Source organism: Sapajus apella, unplaced genomic scaffold (genome assembly GCF_009761245.1).
Source record: "Sapajus apella isolate SASKATOON/1434 unplaced genomic scaffold, GSC_monkey_1.0 scaffold28, whole genome shotgun sequence".
NCBI classification, from domain to species: domain Eukaryota; kingdom Metazoa; phylum Chordata; class Mammalia; order Primates; family Cebidae; genus Sapajus; species Sapajus apella.
In genome coordinates this window covers 8,629,713-8,648,995 of record NW_022436968.1, presented here as the reverse complement: position 1 = coordinate 8,648,995, position 19,283 = coordinate 8,629,713, and the positions used below count along the sequence as shown (strand labels likewise).

Genomic DNA, 19,283 nt, shown 5'->3' with positions numbered 1-19,283 from the left:
GTTAATTGTCTAAACTAATTGGATGAAATATAAACACTTCATTTTCATCTTTTTATGCAGATGGCCGCATATTTCGGATTTTCTGTAGCTACCACTGACATTAATGGAGATGAGTAAGTTTTAAAAAAATGTTTCCAGAAAGTTTTCTTCTCATGTTTATGAATACTTTACTCAAACTAAACATTTTTTTTCTGTTTCTCTGTTTTTTTTTCTGCTAATCTTTCTGTTTAAGAAAACAATTTGAAGCAACCTTAATCGTGAATACTAGGAAACCTCTATGTTTGTTCTAATTTTTTCAGAAGATTTTGCAACATGAACAAATAAATTACTTTATTTGTTCATGTTACAAAAGCTACTGAAACAATTCTTAATTCTTTTAAAAACTATTCATAGTTCTTAAAAAGAATTAAAGGAAGGTTTGAATTTGGAATAACTGCTCTGGTAATCATTGGGTGTTTCACTGTGGGTGTGAGATGCAGAAAGAGGAAAAGTGAGTTACAATAAGAAAGAAATGTCTTCTAAGAGATGAAATTTGATCTTGCTTTGGTGAGAAGATTCTGTTCTTTTAGTTATGCAGATGTGCTTATTGGAGCACCTCTCTTCATGGATCGTGGCTCTGATGGCAAACTCCAAGAGGTGGGGCAGGTCTCAGTATCTCTGCAGAGAACTTCAGGAGACTTCCTGACGACAAAGCTATATGGGTTTGAAGTCTTTGCACGGTTTGGCAGTGCCATAGCTCCTTTGGGAGATCTGGACCAGGATGGCTTCAATGGTAAGATCAAAGTTTAGCAGCTGCAGGTCCCTGATTATCTGTATCCACCTAGAAAAGTCCTGAAACCCCACTGGTAGAAGTCTACACAAGCAAATCTCCTTCCTGAAAGGCGGATTGAGTATCAGTGACTAACACATCAAGTTTAAGGGCAGATTGCTATTTTTCTTTGAAAATCAGAGCAAAGATTTCAAAAATTGACTCTCATGAGTTATTACCCACTCAGTTTCAAATTAGAGGGTCAGAATGATTACTTTCTCAAAGGTATCTTTATTGCCCTGGAGCCCACTGCCAGTTGGTGGCTTTATGTGTCTCTGCATCCTGCTTAGCAGCAGTGCCCTCTTCTGTCCATTTGGCTACAAGTGTTAAAAAATAAAAATTTAAAAAATCCTTCTGGGCACATTGTCAAGGCAATGCTGACTAATGCGTACCTCAAAGGTATAATTTGGTATTAATATTTTTAAAGCCACAATTTTATTGTAGCTGTCCAAAATGTTCTGAGGGATGCTCTGTCTCCCTTCATGGTAGCATATAAAAAATATAAGCCTGTTCTTTTATAATAGTACCATTTTGATAGTTGTTGGTATCTTTCAAAAGCAATGTTGGTTTTTATTGTAGAACTCTTTTCAGAAACATGAAATATGGGTTACAAATTACCAAGATTTTTCTTAAAAAAGAATACTATTAAAAACCTTTCTATAGATCACAGGATAGAGAGTTGAACTTGTTTGTGTAATCAACGATATAGTAAGCTTATGCCCCCTTAAAACTTAAAAGAAAGGTATATATTAAGAAGAAAACTTCAAAAATACAGATAACTTGTTGTATGCCTCAAATAGTAGTGGAAAGGTAAATGTTGTTTGCCCTCAAGGTTTCACACCTGCGTTGTGGGTGGATGATGTCATTTACTAGGAGTGTCATCTTGAAGATTAACCCTAGATGCTTCTTTTTCTCTTTTTTTCTTTTGTGAGTCACTCCATCACCCAGGATAGAGTGCAATGGTGCAATCACAGGTCACTGCAGCCTTCACTTCCCAGGGTTACAAGATCCCGCCACAGCCTCTTGAGTAGCTGAAACTCCAGGCTCCCAGTACCATACCCAGCTAATTTTTTGGTTTTTAGTAGAGCTGAGGTCTTACTGTATTGCCCAGGCTGGTCTCTAACTACTGAGCTCAAGGGATCCTCCTGCCTCAGCTGTGCAAAGTGCTGGAATTACAGATGTGAGCCACTGTGCCTGGCCACCCCTAGAAGTTTCAGTGTTAGTGAACATCTATTTAGGGTCAGAACATTTGCTTCCTAAAACAGAGGCTTAAAGATTTTTACCAGTGAGAGAACTTAGCATAAATCAAATGGAGCTATGGTATGAAGTTCATAACAAAATGTGAAAAGAACACTATGGGACACACCAAATCATTACTTAATGGTAGCAAAAGCTACACAGGAAATACAGGGCTAAGTTTGAGGTTCCACCATGAGTAAAGTTAGTGAATTCTTTGCCATGTAGCTGGGCCTCTGTCTCCCAAGTTTTCTGGGAAGCCTGGTCATGCTTGCTGTCGTCTTGGTAATATTCCAGTTACTTTAAAGAAAGTTTTCTCATCTCTTCCTGCTTTGTAAGTTTTTGTTAAAATGTATTGTCTGTCAGTACAACAAATACTGTCTGTCAGTACAACAACAGCTAAAAAAATTTGAAGTTATGAGTGATTTTACAAAGGGGTTTTACTTTTATAGATAGATACCATAGAGGATAATTATGGCTTTCCAAGGTTTCTCCTTGGGTCTTACTGCACCAAGTAGTAGATTGTGAATGATAACATCTTCAGTATCTGAGCTATATTTATGTACAGTATTTAATACATATACATAAATATAGTTACATATACATATATATGTGCTATTTATAACTTGGATCTTTTGTTGTTGTTCATACTTGAAGAGATTAAGTGTCATTGCTCCTGTATTCCTATATTCCTCTCTTTCCACCTACCCCCATCCGAGACATCATCAAGAGGAATAATGTTAACAATAAGGCCAGGCTCGGTAGCTCGTGCCTGTAATCCCAGCATTTTGGGAAGCCAAGGTAGGCGGGTCACCTGAGGTCAGGAGTTCGAGTCCAGCTTGACCACTATGGAGAAACCCTGTCTCTACTGAAAATACAAAAATTAGCTGGGCGTGGTGGCACATGCCTGTAATTCCAGCTACTTGGGAGGCTGAGGCAGGAGAATCGCTTGAACCTGGGGGGCAGAGGTTGCGGTTGCTCTCCAGCCTGGGCAACAGGAGTGAAACTCCATCTCAAAAAATAAATAAATAAATAAATAAATAAAAGTTATGTTTCAAAATTTTATGTAGCCCCAAGATACTTACGTGCAGTTTTTATCAATACTCTTCCAGAAAAAGCAGAGGAAAAAAAAGAAAAACAGGAAAGAGCAACTAAAAAGATCAAAGGAAGAAATCAATTGGATGAAGATGTAGGACTTTCCAGACTTGACAGATGATAGCTAAGAGAGAAGATGATTAACATATATAAAATAATGAAGGGTTTAGAAAAGTTATAGATAAATTTTATTAAACAGTCACTCAACGTTGGAGCCATCCTTTGTTGGGAAATTATATTTTAACAAATTAATTTGTTTATTGATCGATTGATTGAGACAGGGTCTTGCTCTGTCACCCAGGCTGCAGTACAGTGATGTGATCATAGCTCACTTCAGACTCAATCTCCCAGGCTCAAGCATTTCTACCTCACTCTCCCAAGTAGCTGGGACTACTGGTGTGCGCCTCCATGCCTGGCTGATTTTTGTATTTTTTATAGAGATGGGGTTTTGCCATGTTGCCAAAGGTGGTCTCAAACTCCTGGGCTTAAACAGTCTGCCCACCTCAGCCTCCAAAGGTGATAAGATTACAAGCATTAGTATTTATTAAAGTTTTAATAAATACTTGATGAATGCATATGTCAGTATAGAAGTTATGCTTATCTTTTAAATCTTAAAGGATAAAAAGAATACTTTTACATAACTTAGGTGCTCATCTTTAAGGATAACAAATTCTTAGTTGGTGTTTACTGCAGGCCAGGCATTCTTCTAGGTGCTGAAAATGAGCATAAATCAGAGTCTACTCATGTCTTTAAGAAACTCAGCATCCAATGGGGACAGCTATATGTTAAAAAAAAAAAAAAAAAAAAAAAAAAAAAAAAAAAAGCACTGCAATATGATCATCACAGTGTTTGAGATCCCAGGCTTAATGGCCTCATGTAAAGGATCAGCGATCAACATATCTATGGTGTTTCAAGGGAGCCACGAGACAGTGAGGCATGGCTTATTAAGGAGCTCTGAGACAGCTCATGTACATTAAGGAATTGAGGCAGTTTGTTATGGCTGGTACCTAGGGTCTGTGATAGGAAAGGTACGACATGTCCTGGCTCTCATGAAGCTTATGTTCTATTTTCTTATTCTATGGCTACATAGAATAAGTAAACAATGGGGAAATCCAGATAGTGATAAAGGTGGTGGATTTTAAAGGCAAGGTGTGTGATAGAGAGTATCGGGATACAGAGAGTAATAGAGAAAGTAGGGGGTTGAGAAGGAAGGCACCCTGCTGCATAGGGTGGCCAGGGAAGACCTTGCTGACGGTATGACATCTGATCTAATGACAGAATGATATCTGATAGATCATTTGGACAAATAGAGTTTTAAAAGCTCGGGAGCAAAAGCTCTTAAGGCAGAGAGAACAGCAAATATAAGCCCAGAGTTGGCAACTGGCTTGGTGTGTTTAAGAAACAGAAAAAATGGCCAGGATTGCTGGAAAGAGTGGATAAGGGTAAACAACTGGATGGTGGTGGGGGTGGTGCATGGGGGCGGGGATAGGGAGAGGAATGAGATTTGCAAAGTAAACAGTGGACAACCAGGTAGGGTTTAGAACTTACTCTAAATGCTTTGGGAACTAATTGAAGGATTTTAAGAAGGGGGTAGGTGTGACATGATATGGTGACTGTTTGGCCCTTTGGAAGAGAAAGTTATAGGGCCAAGAGTAGAAGTGAGAGGCCACTTAAAAGGCTGCTTAAGCGCAGAATATGGCAATGACTTGTTTAGGGTGGTCACCGCAGCAGTAGAGAGAGAAGGGGCAGATTGGTAATATACTTTAGAGGTAGAAAAGATCATTTGGTGTTTGAAGTTTTTTTAAAGAATTTAAGACATTGTCATTTATCTTATTTCGGTGTAAATTGAGCAAGATCAAGATGAAGTCACAACTTTCAAATTTCTGAGCAGATTGGCCTCTATTAAGAAAAACAATACCATCCACAAATAAATCAACTAGAATTTTGAGAGTGAAAATAAACTTTAGATGAATCTTTTGATGTGTCCTCCATCCATCCCCTACACCCTAGTTTTAAAGAGGAAACATTTGTAGTCCAGAAGCTTAAGTGATTTAAGATCAGAGCCAAATTCTCTCTTAATTAGCGTCCTTTCTATACAGTTTTGCCTGAGTTTCCTTGAATTAGATTATTGCTTGTGGATAAAGAGTACCCTACTGAACTTTGAATTAATGTTTATCATGATAAATGGGTTCTATAAATATTAAGATCTGTAAAAATAATTGTAAGTACTGAAACTTTCTTCTCTTCATTCTTGCCCTCTTACCCCCTTCTCTCGTTCCTCCCTCATTCTTCCCTTTCTTCTCCTCCTTTTTACTTCTGTCATTCTCCTTCCCCCTCCTTTTTTTCCCCACAGATATTGCAATTGCTGCTCCATATGGGGGTGAAGATAAAAAAGGAATTGTTTATATCTTCAATGGAAGATCAACAGGCTTGAACACAATCCCATCTCAAATCCTTGAAGGGCAGTGGGCTGCTCGAAGCATGCCACCAAGCTTTGGCTATGCGATGAAAGGAGCCACCGATATAGACAAAAATGGATATCCAGGTGCTTTTTTATCAATACATAGAGCCCTTAGATTTTTCAGTCCTAATAGCAAAAAGTGTTAGTTACTGTTCTTGATTTGTATTATAAATTTTTGCAATTCAATATTTCATGTGTTGATCAAACCTCTAAAATATTCAAGGCACCTTTCCCATAACTGAAGGGGATATGAAGAAAAGTCAGCTTTCTTTCCTGAGAGTGTACAGTACACTCTGAGTTTCTCCTGAAGTCTTTAATAACATGTTAGAGAAGAATATTACTAAAGCTATAAACAAAAACTAAATGCTCATTCTAAGCTGTTTTATTGTTAGCTATCTTTTTTGTTATTTGTTTTAAATTACATAGAGTTTATGGACTTGACTAAAAGTTGTGATTTTTTTTTTTTTTTTTTTTTTTTTAAGACAAGGTATGGTTCTTTTGCCCAGCCTGGAGTGCAGTGGCACAATCTTGGCTCATTGCAGCCTCTACCTCCTGGGATCAAGCCATCCTCCCACCTCAGCCTCCTGAGTAGCTAAGACTACAGGCACGCACCACCATGCCTGACTAATATTTGTATATTTTATAAAGAGTGGTTTTTGCCATGTTGCCCAGGCTGGTCTCAAACTCATGAGTTCAAGCAACCCGCCTGCCATGGCCTCCCAAAGTGCTGGGAATACAGGCATGAGCCACCGCACCCGGCCTTCATTAAGTATATTATTTTATTTAATTCTCCCATTAATATGTGAGTTAATATAAGCTCATTTTTATAGCTTATTATTATACCATTTCTGAATGTGAAAAGAGACTGAGAAAGGCAGCTTGCCTCAGGTTGCCCACTGAATGGGTCCAATAGGGCAAGCAAGACCTTTTTCTGGTTCATATACGCTTTGGAGTATTACAAATGGACCTAGAATCAAAATAGATCTTTTATTTAAATGAAATACAGTGTAGAAATTTTAGATGACCTTTGTTGTTGAAATACTTAATATGAGCTCAATATACAAGTATGGTGATGTATTTCCAGAAATAAGACATGAAGTTAATTCTCATAAATTAGTATTAAAGAGTTTTTTGTTATAAATGCAGTATATTTATTATAGAACTTTTAGAAAATACATCAAAACATATCTTTTCTATTTTTTTCTATATAGTCATACATTTTTTTAAAAAAGGAATCATACTTTTGTGTGCTGTTCATAGTGTGTTTTACTCAGTTTCAGAAACATTTCTTCACTTTATTATTTTTCTAAAACAGATTTTGTGTTTCCTTTTATAACAAATACCTTTATAATATCTTATTTGCCTTATTTTGTGGCATTTTTATCTTTTTGTATGATTCTTGTGCATATCTCTGGTTATGTCATTAGGACAAAATTCAAGAATTGCTGTGTCAAGGGGGTGCACTTTTTTTCTAAGGTTGTTGATACACATGGTCAAGTTACCATACCACTCCCTCCACAAGAAGGTTTGTGTCAACTTTTTAAAGCACCCACCAGCAATAAATGAGTCATCGTTTCCCCACACCTGTGCCTCTTTTATAGTAATTTTTAACTGTATAACAGGTGGACAGTGTATTTTAACTAACAGTTTGTAATTCTAGAAATAAGGCATGAGGTTGATTCTTAACTATACATAGATTATTAGTAAAAATAAGCATTTTCATTTGTGTGTGTGTGTGTATATATATGTATATATATGTGTGTGTGTGTGTATATATATATATATATATAGTGTGAATTTCCTTTTTGTGCCTTTTTTTTCTTCTTTACTACTGGGATAGTATTTCTCTTTTCTTTCATTCATTCATTTTTTTTAAACTTTCACAATCCCTTAAATGTTGAGAATATTAACTTCTTAATTCTTGTACATATTTTCTAGTTTGTCACATTTGCATTTTGGGCATCAAGTTTCCAACTCTTATGTAATCAAATCTGTTTTTATGTTTTTTCATTTGCTTTTCTGTTTAGAAAGGACTTCCTCAAATTTAGCTTGAGTATAATGTGAGATAGAGCTCTCATTTGACTTTTTCTGAATCGTGAACCAGTTGAACCAGTGGCATATGAAAACTAATGGCATAATAAAACTAATTGCTGATTTGAATGCTATCTGCTATCATATTTTATACAAACACACACACACACATATATAGGAAATAGAAAAGAAATTTTATAATAAGATTGTAAAATCCACAGGCATCTATAAAGCTTTTTCCTTTGGCAGTATGGATGTTTGGCAGGTATACACTTATCATTGCTACTTTTTACTAAATATTTATTTAAAAGATTTATATCCACCTAGATGAAAGCCTAGTTTATGATAAGCGTTTCCCACTGATGGTAGTTTGTTTACATTTTCATATATTTTAGCCTTTTATATGATGTCTTACAACCTCTTAATGAATAGTTTTGAGACTATGTTCAAGTCTTTTTATGTTCACTGAAAATTTCATAGAATGGTATATACATTTTAAAAACCATTATTATTGACATATTTTTCCACTCTTTCTTAAGACTTAATTGTAGGAGCTTTTGGTGTAGATCGAGCTATCTTATACAGGTAAGCATTTTCTGTATCCTGTAATATAGGAATATTCTGAATTATTTGAATGTTTTTTAGTTAAGTGTCAGTGTTTGAATTTTAGTTTAATTTTTTTGAAATAATGATGAAATTTGTTCTTTCTATTCATGATTTGCTGCAGGCAAATAGTATTATTTTGATTGTTACATAATAATTGTACATATGGGGTACATTTGATATTTTGATACATTCATACAATGTAATGATCAAATCAGAGTAATTAGGATATGCATCATCTTGAACATTTACAATTTATTTGTGTTGGCAACATTCAGAAGCCTCTCTTCTAGCCTCTCCTCTAGCTCTTTTTTTGTTTTGTTTTGTCTTGTTTTGTTTTGTTTTTTGGAGACAGAGTTTCAGTGCAATGGAAGCATCTCAGTTCACTGGAACCTCCGCCACCTGGATTCAAGCGATTCTTATGACTCAGCCTCCCAAGTAGCTGGGGTTACAGGCACATGCCACCACACCAGCTAATTTTTGTATTTTTAGTAGAGACAGGGTTTTGCCATATTGATCAAGCTGGTCCTGAACTCCTGGCCTGATGTGATTCACCCACCTAAGCCTCCCAAAGTGCTGGGATTACAGGCATGGGCCACTGTGCCCAGCCAGCTATTTTGAAATGTACAATAAATTATTGTTAATTATAGTCATTTTATTGTGCTATACTAGAATTTCTAACTTTTTTTTTTTCATCACCCAGTCTGGAGTACAGTGGCACAGTCTTAGCTCACTGCCACTTCTGCCTCCTAGTTCCAAGTGATTCTCATGCCTCACCCTTTGTAGTATGCTGGGACTACAGGCATGCACCACCACCTAGTTTTATGTATTTTTGGTAGAGACAGGGTCTTGCCGTTTTGCCTAGGCTGGTCTTGAACTCCTGGCTCAAGTGATCCACCAGCCTCAGCCTTCCAAAGTACTGGATTTATAGGTGTGAGCCACTGTACCTGGCCGGTCTTTGTATTTTAAATTATGTTCAAAGATATTCTCCTGTAGTTTTAATCTCTCTAAAATTGTATCGGTTTACATTTTCCTCTAAGAAGCGGGAAATTAACTTCGTGCTTGTGTCTTGGTATTCTCTGACCACAAGGGCAGTATGTAATGAAACCCAAAATAAATATTTTTATTACAGCAATATGCATGAATTCATATATTTCTATTTCTCAATATCTTATGTATCTCCAGTTATTCTCTGTATTTCATCAATTTCTCGTGACTTAGAATATCAGTTGGCATCCTAAGTAGTTAAGATGTTCACATATCTGTGGTCTGAGTTTATACATGGTAGGAACACTAACATTAGTGCTGTGTAAGAGTTTGTGATGGGTCAACTTAATTGTAACTATACAATTCTTAACAGATTTCAGAGATTTATTATTTTGAGACAGGCACATTGATTGACTTGAGCCTGCTGTATTTTTGTATACTATTTAAACCTGTGTGTCTAAACTCAGGAAAACTGTATTTATTTTATTATTTTTAGTTTTTAAAATTGCTGTTAATGATATAATGCATGTGGTAAAAATGCAAACAGTACACAAAGGGTATACGATAAAAAATGTTTTCCCTCACACCAGCTAATATTTATTTGTTTCTTCTATTAGAAATAAAAAACCATATTATGTGTGTATGTACATATATCAGTAGGCATCCTTTGTACATTTGGGTTTTTTTTTTTTCTCTCCCGCTAAAACCATTGGTTATGTCTTATTGATCATCCCACATCAGCACAGTTGGACTTCATGGCACTCATTTTCTCCATTGCAGTGCAATGAATTCGGTAGATATCTCATAACTTATTTAGCCATTCTGCTTTAGTGACTGAATTCACGTAGGCCAGCCATTGTCCCACTTTGCCTGGAACTGAGCGATTTCTCAGGATGCTGGAGCTTCTGTGCTAAAATTAGTACAGTTCTGGGCAGCTAACACAGTTGATCACCTACATTTATGTTGTTTCTGTTCCTTTTACCATTATAAACAATGCTTTTTGTAGACATTGCACTACATATGTAGTGAATATGAACCACAGATATTTAGATCAACCTAACTTTTTAAATAACTTTTTTCTTCATCTTTTTTTCCCTTCTAGGGCCAGACCAGTTATCACTGTAAATGCTGGCCTTGAAGTGTACCCTAGTATTTTAAATCAAGACAATAAAACCTGCCCACTGCCTGGGACAGCTCTCAAAGTTTCCTGGTAAGGATATTTGTTTAATAATAGTTATTGTGATGATTGTTCAGGCATTGTAAGAGCAATTGAAAATGAAAGTGGTAGGGCTGAAATATTGCTAATACAGTTTTCATAAGTATACTGTTTTTCCTTTTCTTTTTTATTTGAGGCAAGTTCTAGCTCTGTTGCCCAGGCTGGAGTGCACTGGCACAACCTCTGCTCACTGTAGCCTTGGCCTTCCAGGCTTAAGTGATACTTCCACCTTGGCCTCTCTAGTAGCTAGGACTACAGGCGCATTCCACCATACCTACCTAATTTTTTAAATTTTTTTGTAGAGATGGGATCTCCCTATATTGCTCAGGCTAGTCTCGAAGACTGCTGTGCTCAAGCAGTCATCCTGCCTCATATTCCCAAAGTGCTAGGGTTACAGGTATGCATGACCGAACTTGGCCGTATACTCTATTTTTATGTTATAAATTGGATTATTAGGAATAGTGCTTCAAAAAAGATATCTAAAGGCTGTAAAGATGCTCTATAAATTAGCATGAAATTAATTTTTAAAAAGTCATGCATGATCAATGAATATTTTCAAAAAGAAAGAAAAGCTAATAAGATCTCAGTTCATTTATATGTAATTCTAAACAGCCCCGTGAACATTTACATTTTTAAAAGACATCTTGTTTTTCAGATTTAATATCTGTGAATAGCTGTATGAAAAAAATTATTTTGCTTTAATATATTAATTTTCTACTTAGTCCTTTACTTGTTTCCAAAGAAAAATATAATATTTTTTATAAGTTAAATATCTGAATTCTTCTCTACTCCATTCTTTCTCTCATCTTTGTCATTTGTATGCTACTTTAATAATTTTTTGCTCTATTTTCATTATAGATGTTCTTTAAATTGTCTCATGCTTTACTCCACAGTATTTAAAAGCAAAATGTAGAAACCAGTATCTTTCTCATACGTATCAATATAAATATAAAACTAATGAAAAATCTTGACCCATATACTACTAAAATCACCATGAGTAGCCATTCATGAGTTCACACTTTTGGAAACACTGTTCATGTTCCTTACTTACAAAGAAAAATTGCAGAGAAAGAGAAAATGATTGGTACCTAGAAAAATTTTACTTCAAAAGAGCCAATTAAAGATATTTTTTTCTGAATTAAAAAAATTTTTTTTGAATTATTGTTATAGTTATTAAAATTTTGAAATTGTAATTTCTTTAATTGGATTACATTAAAAATTCAGTAATATTTGGTCTTCATTTTTATTGACAGTGAAGTTGTTTTCAAGATTTTGCTGTTAATTTTACTCCTTTTCTACCCTGCATGCCTCTGTGAAGTTGCCATTAATCTGCTTATAATTATGCTAGTGATTCAAAGGCCTCAAATGCACTAACTAGAGCTGTAACTTTCATATGATTTTTGACTATGACACATAGTAAGATGGACATTTTGCAGTATAACCCAGTAAACACATGTAAGTGATTAAATTAAGTGTTTCAGAAAATCATCCTTACCTTTGATACCTTAGTCAGTTTAAAACATTTTTTCTTAAAATGCTGAACACAACCCATTAGATTGATTTCAAAACCTGCTAATAAATTGTGAAAAACACTACTCTGAAGGAGATTGCTAATTAAAGGAAGCTATGGTAGGTTCGTTTGTCAATTAAACAGGTTTTAAAATGTGAACTGTCACTACCCTTATTTAGATTTATCAACAGGTTCTGTAAGTTGAGAGGAAGTTAGGAAGTTCTTTTTCTTTTTCTCATCAAGGTACCATGAAAGGAAATGTCCTTAAATTACTGAAGGATGAGTTAGGTTAGTAGGTTAGTATGTATAGTTTCCTGTTTTTATAATAATATTAAGACATGAAGAAAGATTTAGGCTTTACAATATAAATTATTAGAAATATGAGATGTGTATTATAATAAAGAAATATATCTAAACTGGATTATAAGATTTATGTATGTTTTATTTTTCCACAGTTTTAATGTTAGGTTCTGCTTAAAGGCAGATGGCAAAGGAGCACTTCCCAGGAAACTTAGTAAGTATTCCATGAAAAATCAAATTACTTTAATGATATTGCATACACAGCACTTAAAAAATATTTTAGGATATTCCAGTAGTTACTTGAATTGTTACTATAATTTTTTATTTGAATGCTTATGCTTAAAGACATTCAAGATTTCAGCATAATTGTAATCTCTGGTAATTCTTAAGCTAATTCAAAATAATACAATTATTTATGGACATTATAAGCTAAATAGTCCACGGAATGGTAAACATGTGACCTTTAGAAGGTTAAGCAGTTACAAATGTGAGATAGTGAACTGTGTTAGAAATATGAATATTATTGTTTACAAGAAGGTGATCTGCTGATAAGTCTGTATTTTATGTCTTGGGGCAGTCCCCAGCAATCTCAGGAGTAGAGGTGGTTTGGAAATAGTGAGAAGGGGGAGAAAATGTCTTTGTCAAGCAATTTAATTCACACAGCACACTCTACTCTCCTTTTCCTAAAATGGTTGATGTGGTCCTGAGAGCAAGATAGGAGTGTTAAATAATTATTGTCAAGGCTTGTCAGCATGTTAATGACGAGTGGTAAGGAATAATAACAAAGCAGAGAAGAAACTGAAACTGTTGGGTGTGTGTTTGTGTGTGAAAGTTTACATAGGGCTGCCAAGCAAGGTCTCCCTAGAAGACAACTTTTCAGTAGAGACCTGAAGGAAATGAGATAACTATGGGATATATGGAGGAGTGTTTCACACAGAGGAACTGGCAGTTTCAGAAGCCCTGAAGCAAGAAATGTGCTCAGTGTTTGAGAAACAGCATGGAGATCAATGTGGCTGAGTAGAACAGAACATGCAGCAAAATAACCCTGGGTTTTCACCCAAATTTGAAATAAAGGTCAATGTTTAGAGAAACTCACAATTCGACTTGTGGTTTTAAAGATTTGCACTCTCTTAAACTACTTAAAGAACTCAATCTTATAAGGCAGTAATCCTAATTGCTACATGTTTATTTTAAAACGATTCTTGATGTATTTAACTCTGATCACTTGTTTTCTGAAGGCATATTCATCTGACAGTTTGATATGATAGCTTCACTGGAAGCAGGAGTTTCAAGTTGGGCAAACTGTTCATTCATCATAGTGTTTAATATGATTGCATGAGTACATATTAGCAAATACTTCTTAATCAAAATAAACAAGAGTCTTGCTACTTGAATTTATGGTAGAAGTCTTAATTCACGTTTCATCCTTTGAACTTCCTCCTCTCAGCTTAAATTAAAAGATAACATTTCTCCTGTCTGATCATTGGTTTACTACCATCATATTTTGGAATTATTTCTGACATTACTCTGGGGAAAGTTGGATTAATTAATTACTATTAAATATTTTTTTCAGAGTTAATATGTTGTCTCATTACATTGTACTGACATTTTAATTAGAAGCAATTTACTTCTTAAGGAATAAAGATCTCTGTTTACATGAAAACTCTAGATATCTAGGATAGATAGGTGTCTGTAAAGAATATGTTGGTTATAAATCCTTTGGTTTACATAGATTTCCAGGTGGAACTTCTTCTGGATAAACTCAAGCAAAAGGGAGCAATTCGACGTGCACTGTTTCTCCACAGCAGGTCCCCAAGTCACTCGAAGAACATGACTATTTCAAGGGGGGGACTGATGCAGTGTGAGGAATTGATCGCATATCTGCGAGTAAGAGATAACTTTTCTACTACATTGTTCCTTTTTAGTGATAGTTTTTCTTTTTCATCTAAATGATTTCACTTTCTGTAAATTAGTGTTCGAATAAAAGGAGAAACAGAAAATACGCAAAGGAAATTTAGCTTTATAAAGTGTCAAACCTGAACGGTGGACTTCTACTTCTGACAGATTGGATATTCCAAATGGCCTTTCTACAACAATTCTACTGAACAAATTATGATAAATGTATTTCTTAAATGTAACTGGACTCTCAAGAAAGTAAAATAAATCTCCAGAGTCCACAAAAAAAAAGCAATCAGCCAGTCATGGTGATTCACGCCTGCAATCCCAGCACTTTGGGAGGTCGAGCTGGGCAGATCATGAGGTCAGGAGTTCAAGACCAGCCTAGCCAACATGGTGAAACCCTGTCTCTAGTACAAATAGAAACATTGGTTGGGTATGGTAGCAGGTGCCAGTTATTCCAGCTAATCGGGAGGCTGAGGCAGGAGAATCACTTGAACCTGGGAAATGGAGGTTGCAGTGAGCTGAGATTGCGCCACTGCACTCCAGCCTAGGTGACAGAGTGAGACCCCATCTCAAAAAAAAAATTAATTAATTAATTTTTAAAAATAAAATAAGCATTCAAGTAAAAAACTCCAATGGCAAAAATCTGAATTGTGAGTTGTAAGCAAATCTGTGAGCTAGAGTTGCTGGCAAGGATGCAGTCTGGGGAGAGGTTGGATGGTAATTGCATAGGAATTCAAACAGTTGTATATTGCTAAGTGTTCTCAGGACAGGGGTGCATCCTGATTCCAGCAAGAGCCAAATGTAAAATCTTGCTGAAGAGGAGCAATCCAATATGGGTCCCAGGATTTCCACAGGTTAAGTTTGATCAAATATGAATTCATTAAACACACACACACAAACACACACACACACACACACACACACACACACACACACACACACACAGAAGCCACTACAAGAAGCAACAGATTTTAGACCTGCAAAGATTAGTTACAGAGTCCAAATTTGTATAAAATGTTTAAGGAAATGAAGAGGCAGGGCACAGTAGCTCAAGCTTATAATCTCAGCACTTTGGGAGGCCAAAGCAGGAGGATCACTTGAGGCCAAGTTTGAGACCAGCCTGGGCAACATAATGAGACTCTTATTTTTTTTTAAAGGAAAAAACAAAGCAAGACAAAAAACATCAGTAAACAGACAACAACATGATTAATGGACTTGATTTAACAGGCCTGTATAGAACCTATACCCAGCAATTAAAGAATATAAAAACTGACCATGCATAAGCCATAAAGGAAGTATAAACAAATTTTAGAAAGTGACATTATAGAATACATGCTATCACAGTGGAGTTGTTAGAAGTCCGTAGCAAAAGGATCAACTAGGAATTGGGAAGGGTTATTTTAAATAACTTGTGGGTCAAAAACAAGATCATAATGGAAATTTACTTGTAACTGAATCATAGTGAAAATACAACATAGCAAAATGTATAGGCTATCACAACAGTAGAATGTAAAGATAAATGTATAGTCTTAAATGTTGCTTAATTTTAATGAAAGATAAGAATAAATGAAGATAAGAAGAAAACACTACAAAATTAAGAATTGAAAAGGGACATTACAGATAAGGGAGGAATTAACAGAATATTAAGAATAACCTTGGGCCAGCACATAAAAAACTTTTAGACAAAACATGGAAATTCTTAGAAAAACAATACAACTCCCATGAGAAGAAATAGCCGGAAAAATCCCCTAAACACTTAATAAATAGAATTGACAGTTAATCTGTACAAAAAGACAAAGCCCAGATGGTTTTATAAGTGATATCTACCAAACATTCAAGAAGAAGACATCTCAATTTTAAATAAACTCTTTGAAAGAATAGAAAAACAAAATATTTCAGTGTCAATCTGGGAAACTAGTGTAATTGGTTCCTGGACTGGTTGAGAATATAACCAGAAGGGAGAATCTCATTCCAGTCTTACAATAGATGGAAAATTATTAAGCCATTATAAGCAAATAAATCTTAGCAGTTTGTGAAAAAAGATACATAGACCAAGTTGGATGTATCCTAGAGTGGATTAACATTAAGTCTAAAAATGTAATTTACCACATGAATAGATTAAAGAGGAAACATGACTTTCTTAAGTAGGAAAAAGGGTTTGGATGAAATTTTTTAAAAACTTAATGATTTAAGAAACAAGACAAATACCTCATGTTATGACTATGAAGAAATAGAATCTTACATTTAAACAAAGTCCGCCAATACCTATTAATTGGTCAAGATGTGAATTAAGAATTCTTATACATTGCTGATGGCAGTGTGAATTGTTTTGAAGACTTTGGAAAATAATGTGGTACTACAGAGCTGGCAAATATGCTTGTCACTATGTATAAGAATAATCACAGCCATTTCTGTAATAGCAAAAACAAAGCCCATAAACAATCAAAATTGCCTTTGACAGAATGGATAAATGAATTGTAGTATATTTATATCATGAAATAGTACTCAACAGTACAAAATTAACGTAGGCTACAAAAGCGTGGATGGATCTTAACAAGAGTGTTAAGAAAGTAAGTCACAGAAGACTACATGTGATCCTATTGAGAAGGAAGGCAGAAGCATGAAGAAAAAGTAGTATTTGGGTAGCTTAAGCCCTGTCAATGTTCTTCTTATGATGTTGGGTGTGTGTGTGTGAGTGCTGACGTTATTAACATGTCTCATATACTTTTGCGTGAATCAAATAGTACATTGTAAAAAAATGACTAAAGCTTTTTACTTGATAAGGATGATCTTCTTTTGGGTAGTCTATTTCTACATAAGTATAATTTTCCAGAGAATTTTGTTAGAATTGAAGGTTCGGGGATGAATACAGCTGGCTTTGTAATGTGCACTTATGGATTTCTCCAGATAATTTAGGTTGATGTTATCATTAATTCAAAGCTTTTCCATTTCTAGGATGAATCTGAATTTAGAGACAAACTCACTCCAATTACTATTTTTATGGAATATCGGTTGGATTATAGAACAGCTTCTGATACAACAGGCTTGCAACCCATTCTTAACCAGTTCACACCTGCCAACATTAGTCGACAGGTACTGTACTCAATTTGCCACTAATGTGACATTTTGTTATTTTTTAAAAAGATCTTACAATTCATATTTTTAAATATTAGAGGAGATTTATTTTATTATGTTGACAGATGTTTAGTCAAAGTCAGAACGTTAGGCATCTAAATTTTCTTTTTCTTTTTGCTTTTTGTTGTTTTGGGAATCTGAATTTTCAAGTCAGGTATTTAAAGCCACTCAACATGGAGATATACAGAGAAAGATAGGATTATATTTCAAATACATGAAATAGGAAAATAATAAAAGAGAACTGCAAAGTGCCAGTCGGTTTAAATAGTGTTTTAGTATTGTGCTAAAGATACTTGATGTCTATGTTATCTTTGATAGATATTTTAATTTTAAAAAGTACATATATAGTAAATAAATAATTCTTTTCAGAAAACCAGAAAAAGCAACAAAATTTGATAGATGGTATTCTAATTTTAGAAAATCATATCTATAATGTATTTAAATGTTAATTCTAGTTACTACTTCTCCTTTTTAAATTACATGTTCATGTTTTTACATTAATATCTCCTCTTCCATAGATCTCTTTGTCCTAAATTTCCGTTGTATTTTTTTTTTTTGTCTTTCTAATATTCCATAAGCTCTTTTTTTGGTTTGTTTTCTGTTTTTGTAATTTGATAGTATAACATATGACAGTAGCAAAAGGCAAATTAAAATATTTTTTAAGTCTTTTCTAATTTTTATATTTTGATAATTTCATATTTCATTTTGTACATGAATAATCATAATATATGTGCCATTTTCTAGTATTCATAATATAGAACTTATAACCATACTTCTGTGTTTATATTCTTTACATTTTTTATTTTTAATGAATGTACAATATTGTGTTGATTAATAATTTAATAATGACCATCTGAGCCTCTTAATGTCTGTCATTCAGTATTATACTTTCTTTGAAAGTTAATTGTTACTTGTCCATTTATATTATGTACTTTCATATATGGGTTATAGTTTTCTGTTTATAGTTTTAGAATTTTTTATAAATCTTTTATTGTTATTGTTATCACTACCTTTGATTAATTTTTCAAACATCCAAGCCAATCTCTTTAATGCCAGTACCCTCTTAAAACCAGCTAATCAAGTAGGCTCTTTTGAAACCCCTTGGAGGGCCAAAATAACTGCAGTAATATTTGACTTCCTTTTTTCTTCACCTATTCTCATTCTTCATTGTTTGAAATATATATATTTTTTTTGTCTCCTCTGTATCCTACATTGTTCCATCGGTGTGACATTATTAACTTTTAGGTATGTTTCTTTCTGCATTCTTAGCTTTGTTATTCACTCTTGTTTCTATGTTAATTACTTATCCACCATTATTATAACTTCCTTTTCTCTAAAATGGATCCTTCTTTTCATTGGTTATATTATAAGCTCTTCTATATACCCTCTTTTTGCTGTCAAATAGAAATATTAAATTTTAATTGTAATTTTAAATTTGTAATTTTTAATTTGCTGGTTAGCAGCATTTTTTTAAAAGATAGAAAATGTAGGTGAAATTAATCTTAAAATTATATCTGTATTAGTTTACTAGGGCTGTCATGACAGAGCACCACAGACAGGGGGCGCTTAAACAACAGAAATTTATTCTCTCCTAGTTTTGGAGCCCAGAAGTCTGAGATCAAGAGTCAGCAGGGCTAATTTCCTCTGTGGCCTCTCTTCTTGGCTTGTAGGTAGTCACCAGTCACCTTCTTGTATCTTCACATGGTCTTCCTTTTGTGTGTGTGTCTGTGTCCTAATCCCTTTTTAAGCACCAGTCATTGGATTAGGGACTACCCTAAAGACGTTTTAACTTAATAACCTCTTGAAAGACAATATCGCCAAATACAGTTCCATTCTGAGACACTGGGGATTAAGGTTTCAACATATACATTTTGTGGGGGACACAGTTCAGCCCTTGACAATATCTAAAATATTGTTATTTTTACATGGAATCGCTTAAAAATTATTATTTTGTACTTTATTTCTTACTGGCTTCAAAATCCATTATATACTTTTAGCA

General features: G+C 34.5%; 1 protein-coding gene across 1 annotated transcript in view; it reads left to right on the top strand.

Moving 5' to 3' along the window:
- Nucleotides 1-19,283, top strand: part of ITGAV (integrin subunit alpha V) — a 91,236-nt gene that overhangs the window by 53,637 nt on the left and 18,316 nt on the right. The window contains exons 11-18 of the mRNA XM_032292724.1: nt 61-113; nt 570-772; nt 5,493-5,684; nt 8,171-8,216; nt 10,324-10,431; nt 12,403-12,461; nt 13,980-14,134; nt 17,105-17,242. Coding sequence (XP_032148615.1) covers nt 61-113; nt 570-772; nt 5,493-5,684; nt 8,171-8,216; nt 10,324-10,431; nt 12,403-12,461; nt 13,980-14,134; nt 17,105-17,242 — 954 coding nt within the window. The remainder of the gene's footprint in view (nt 1-60; nt 114-569; nt 773-5,492; nt 5,685-8,170; nt 8,217-10,323; nt 10,432-12,402; nt 12,462-13,979; nt 14,135-17,104; nt 17,243-19,283) is intronic.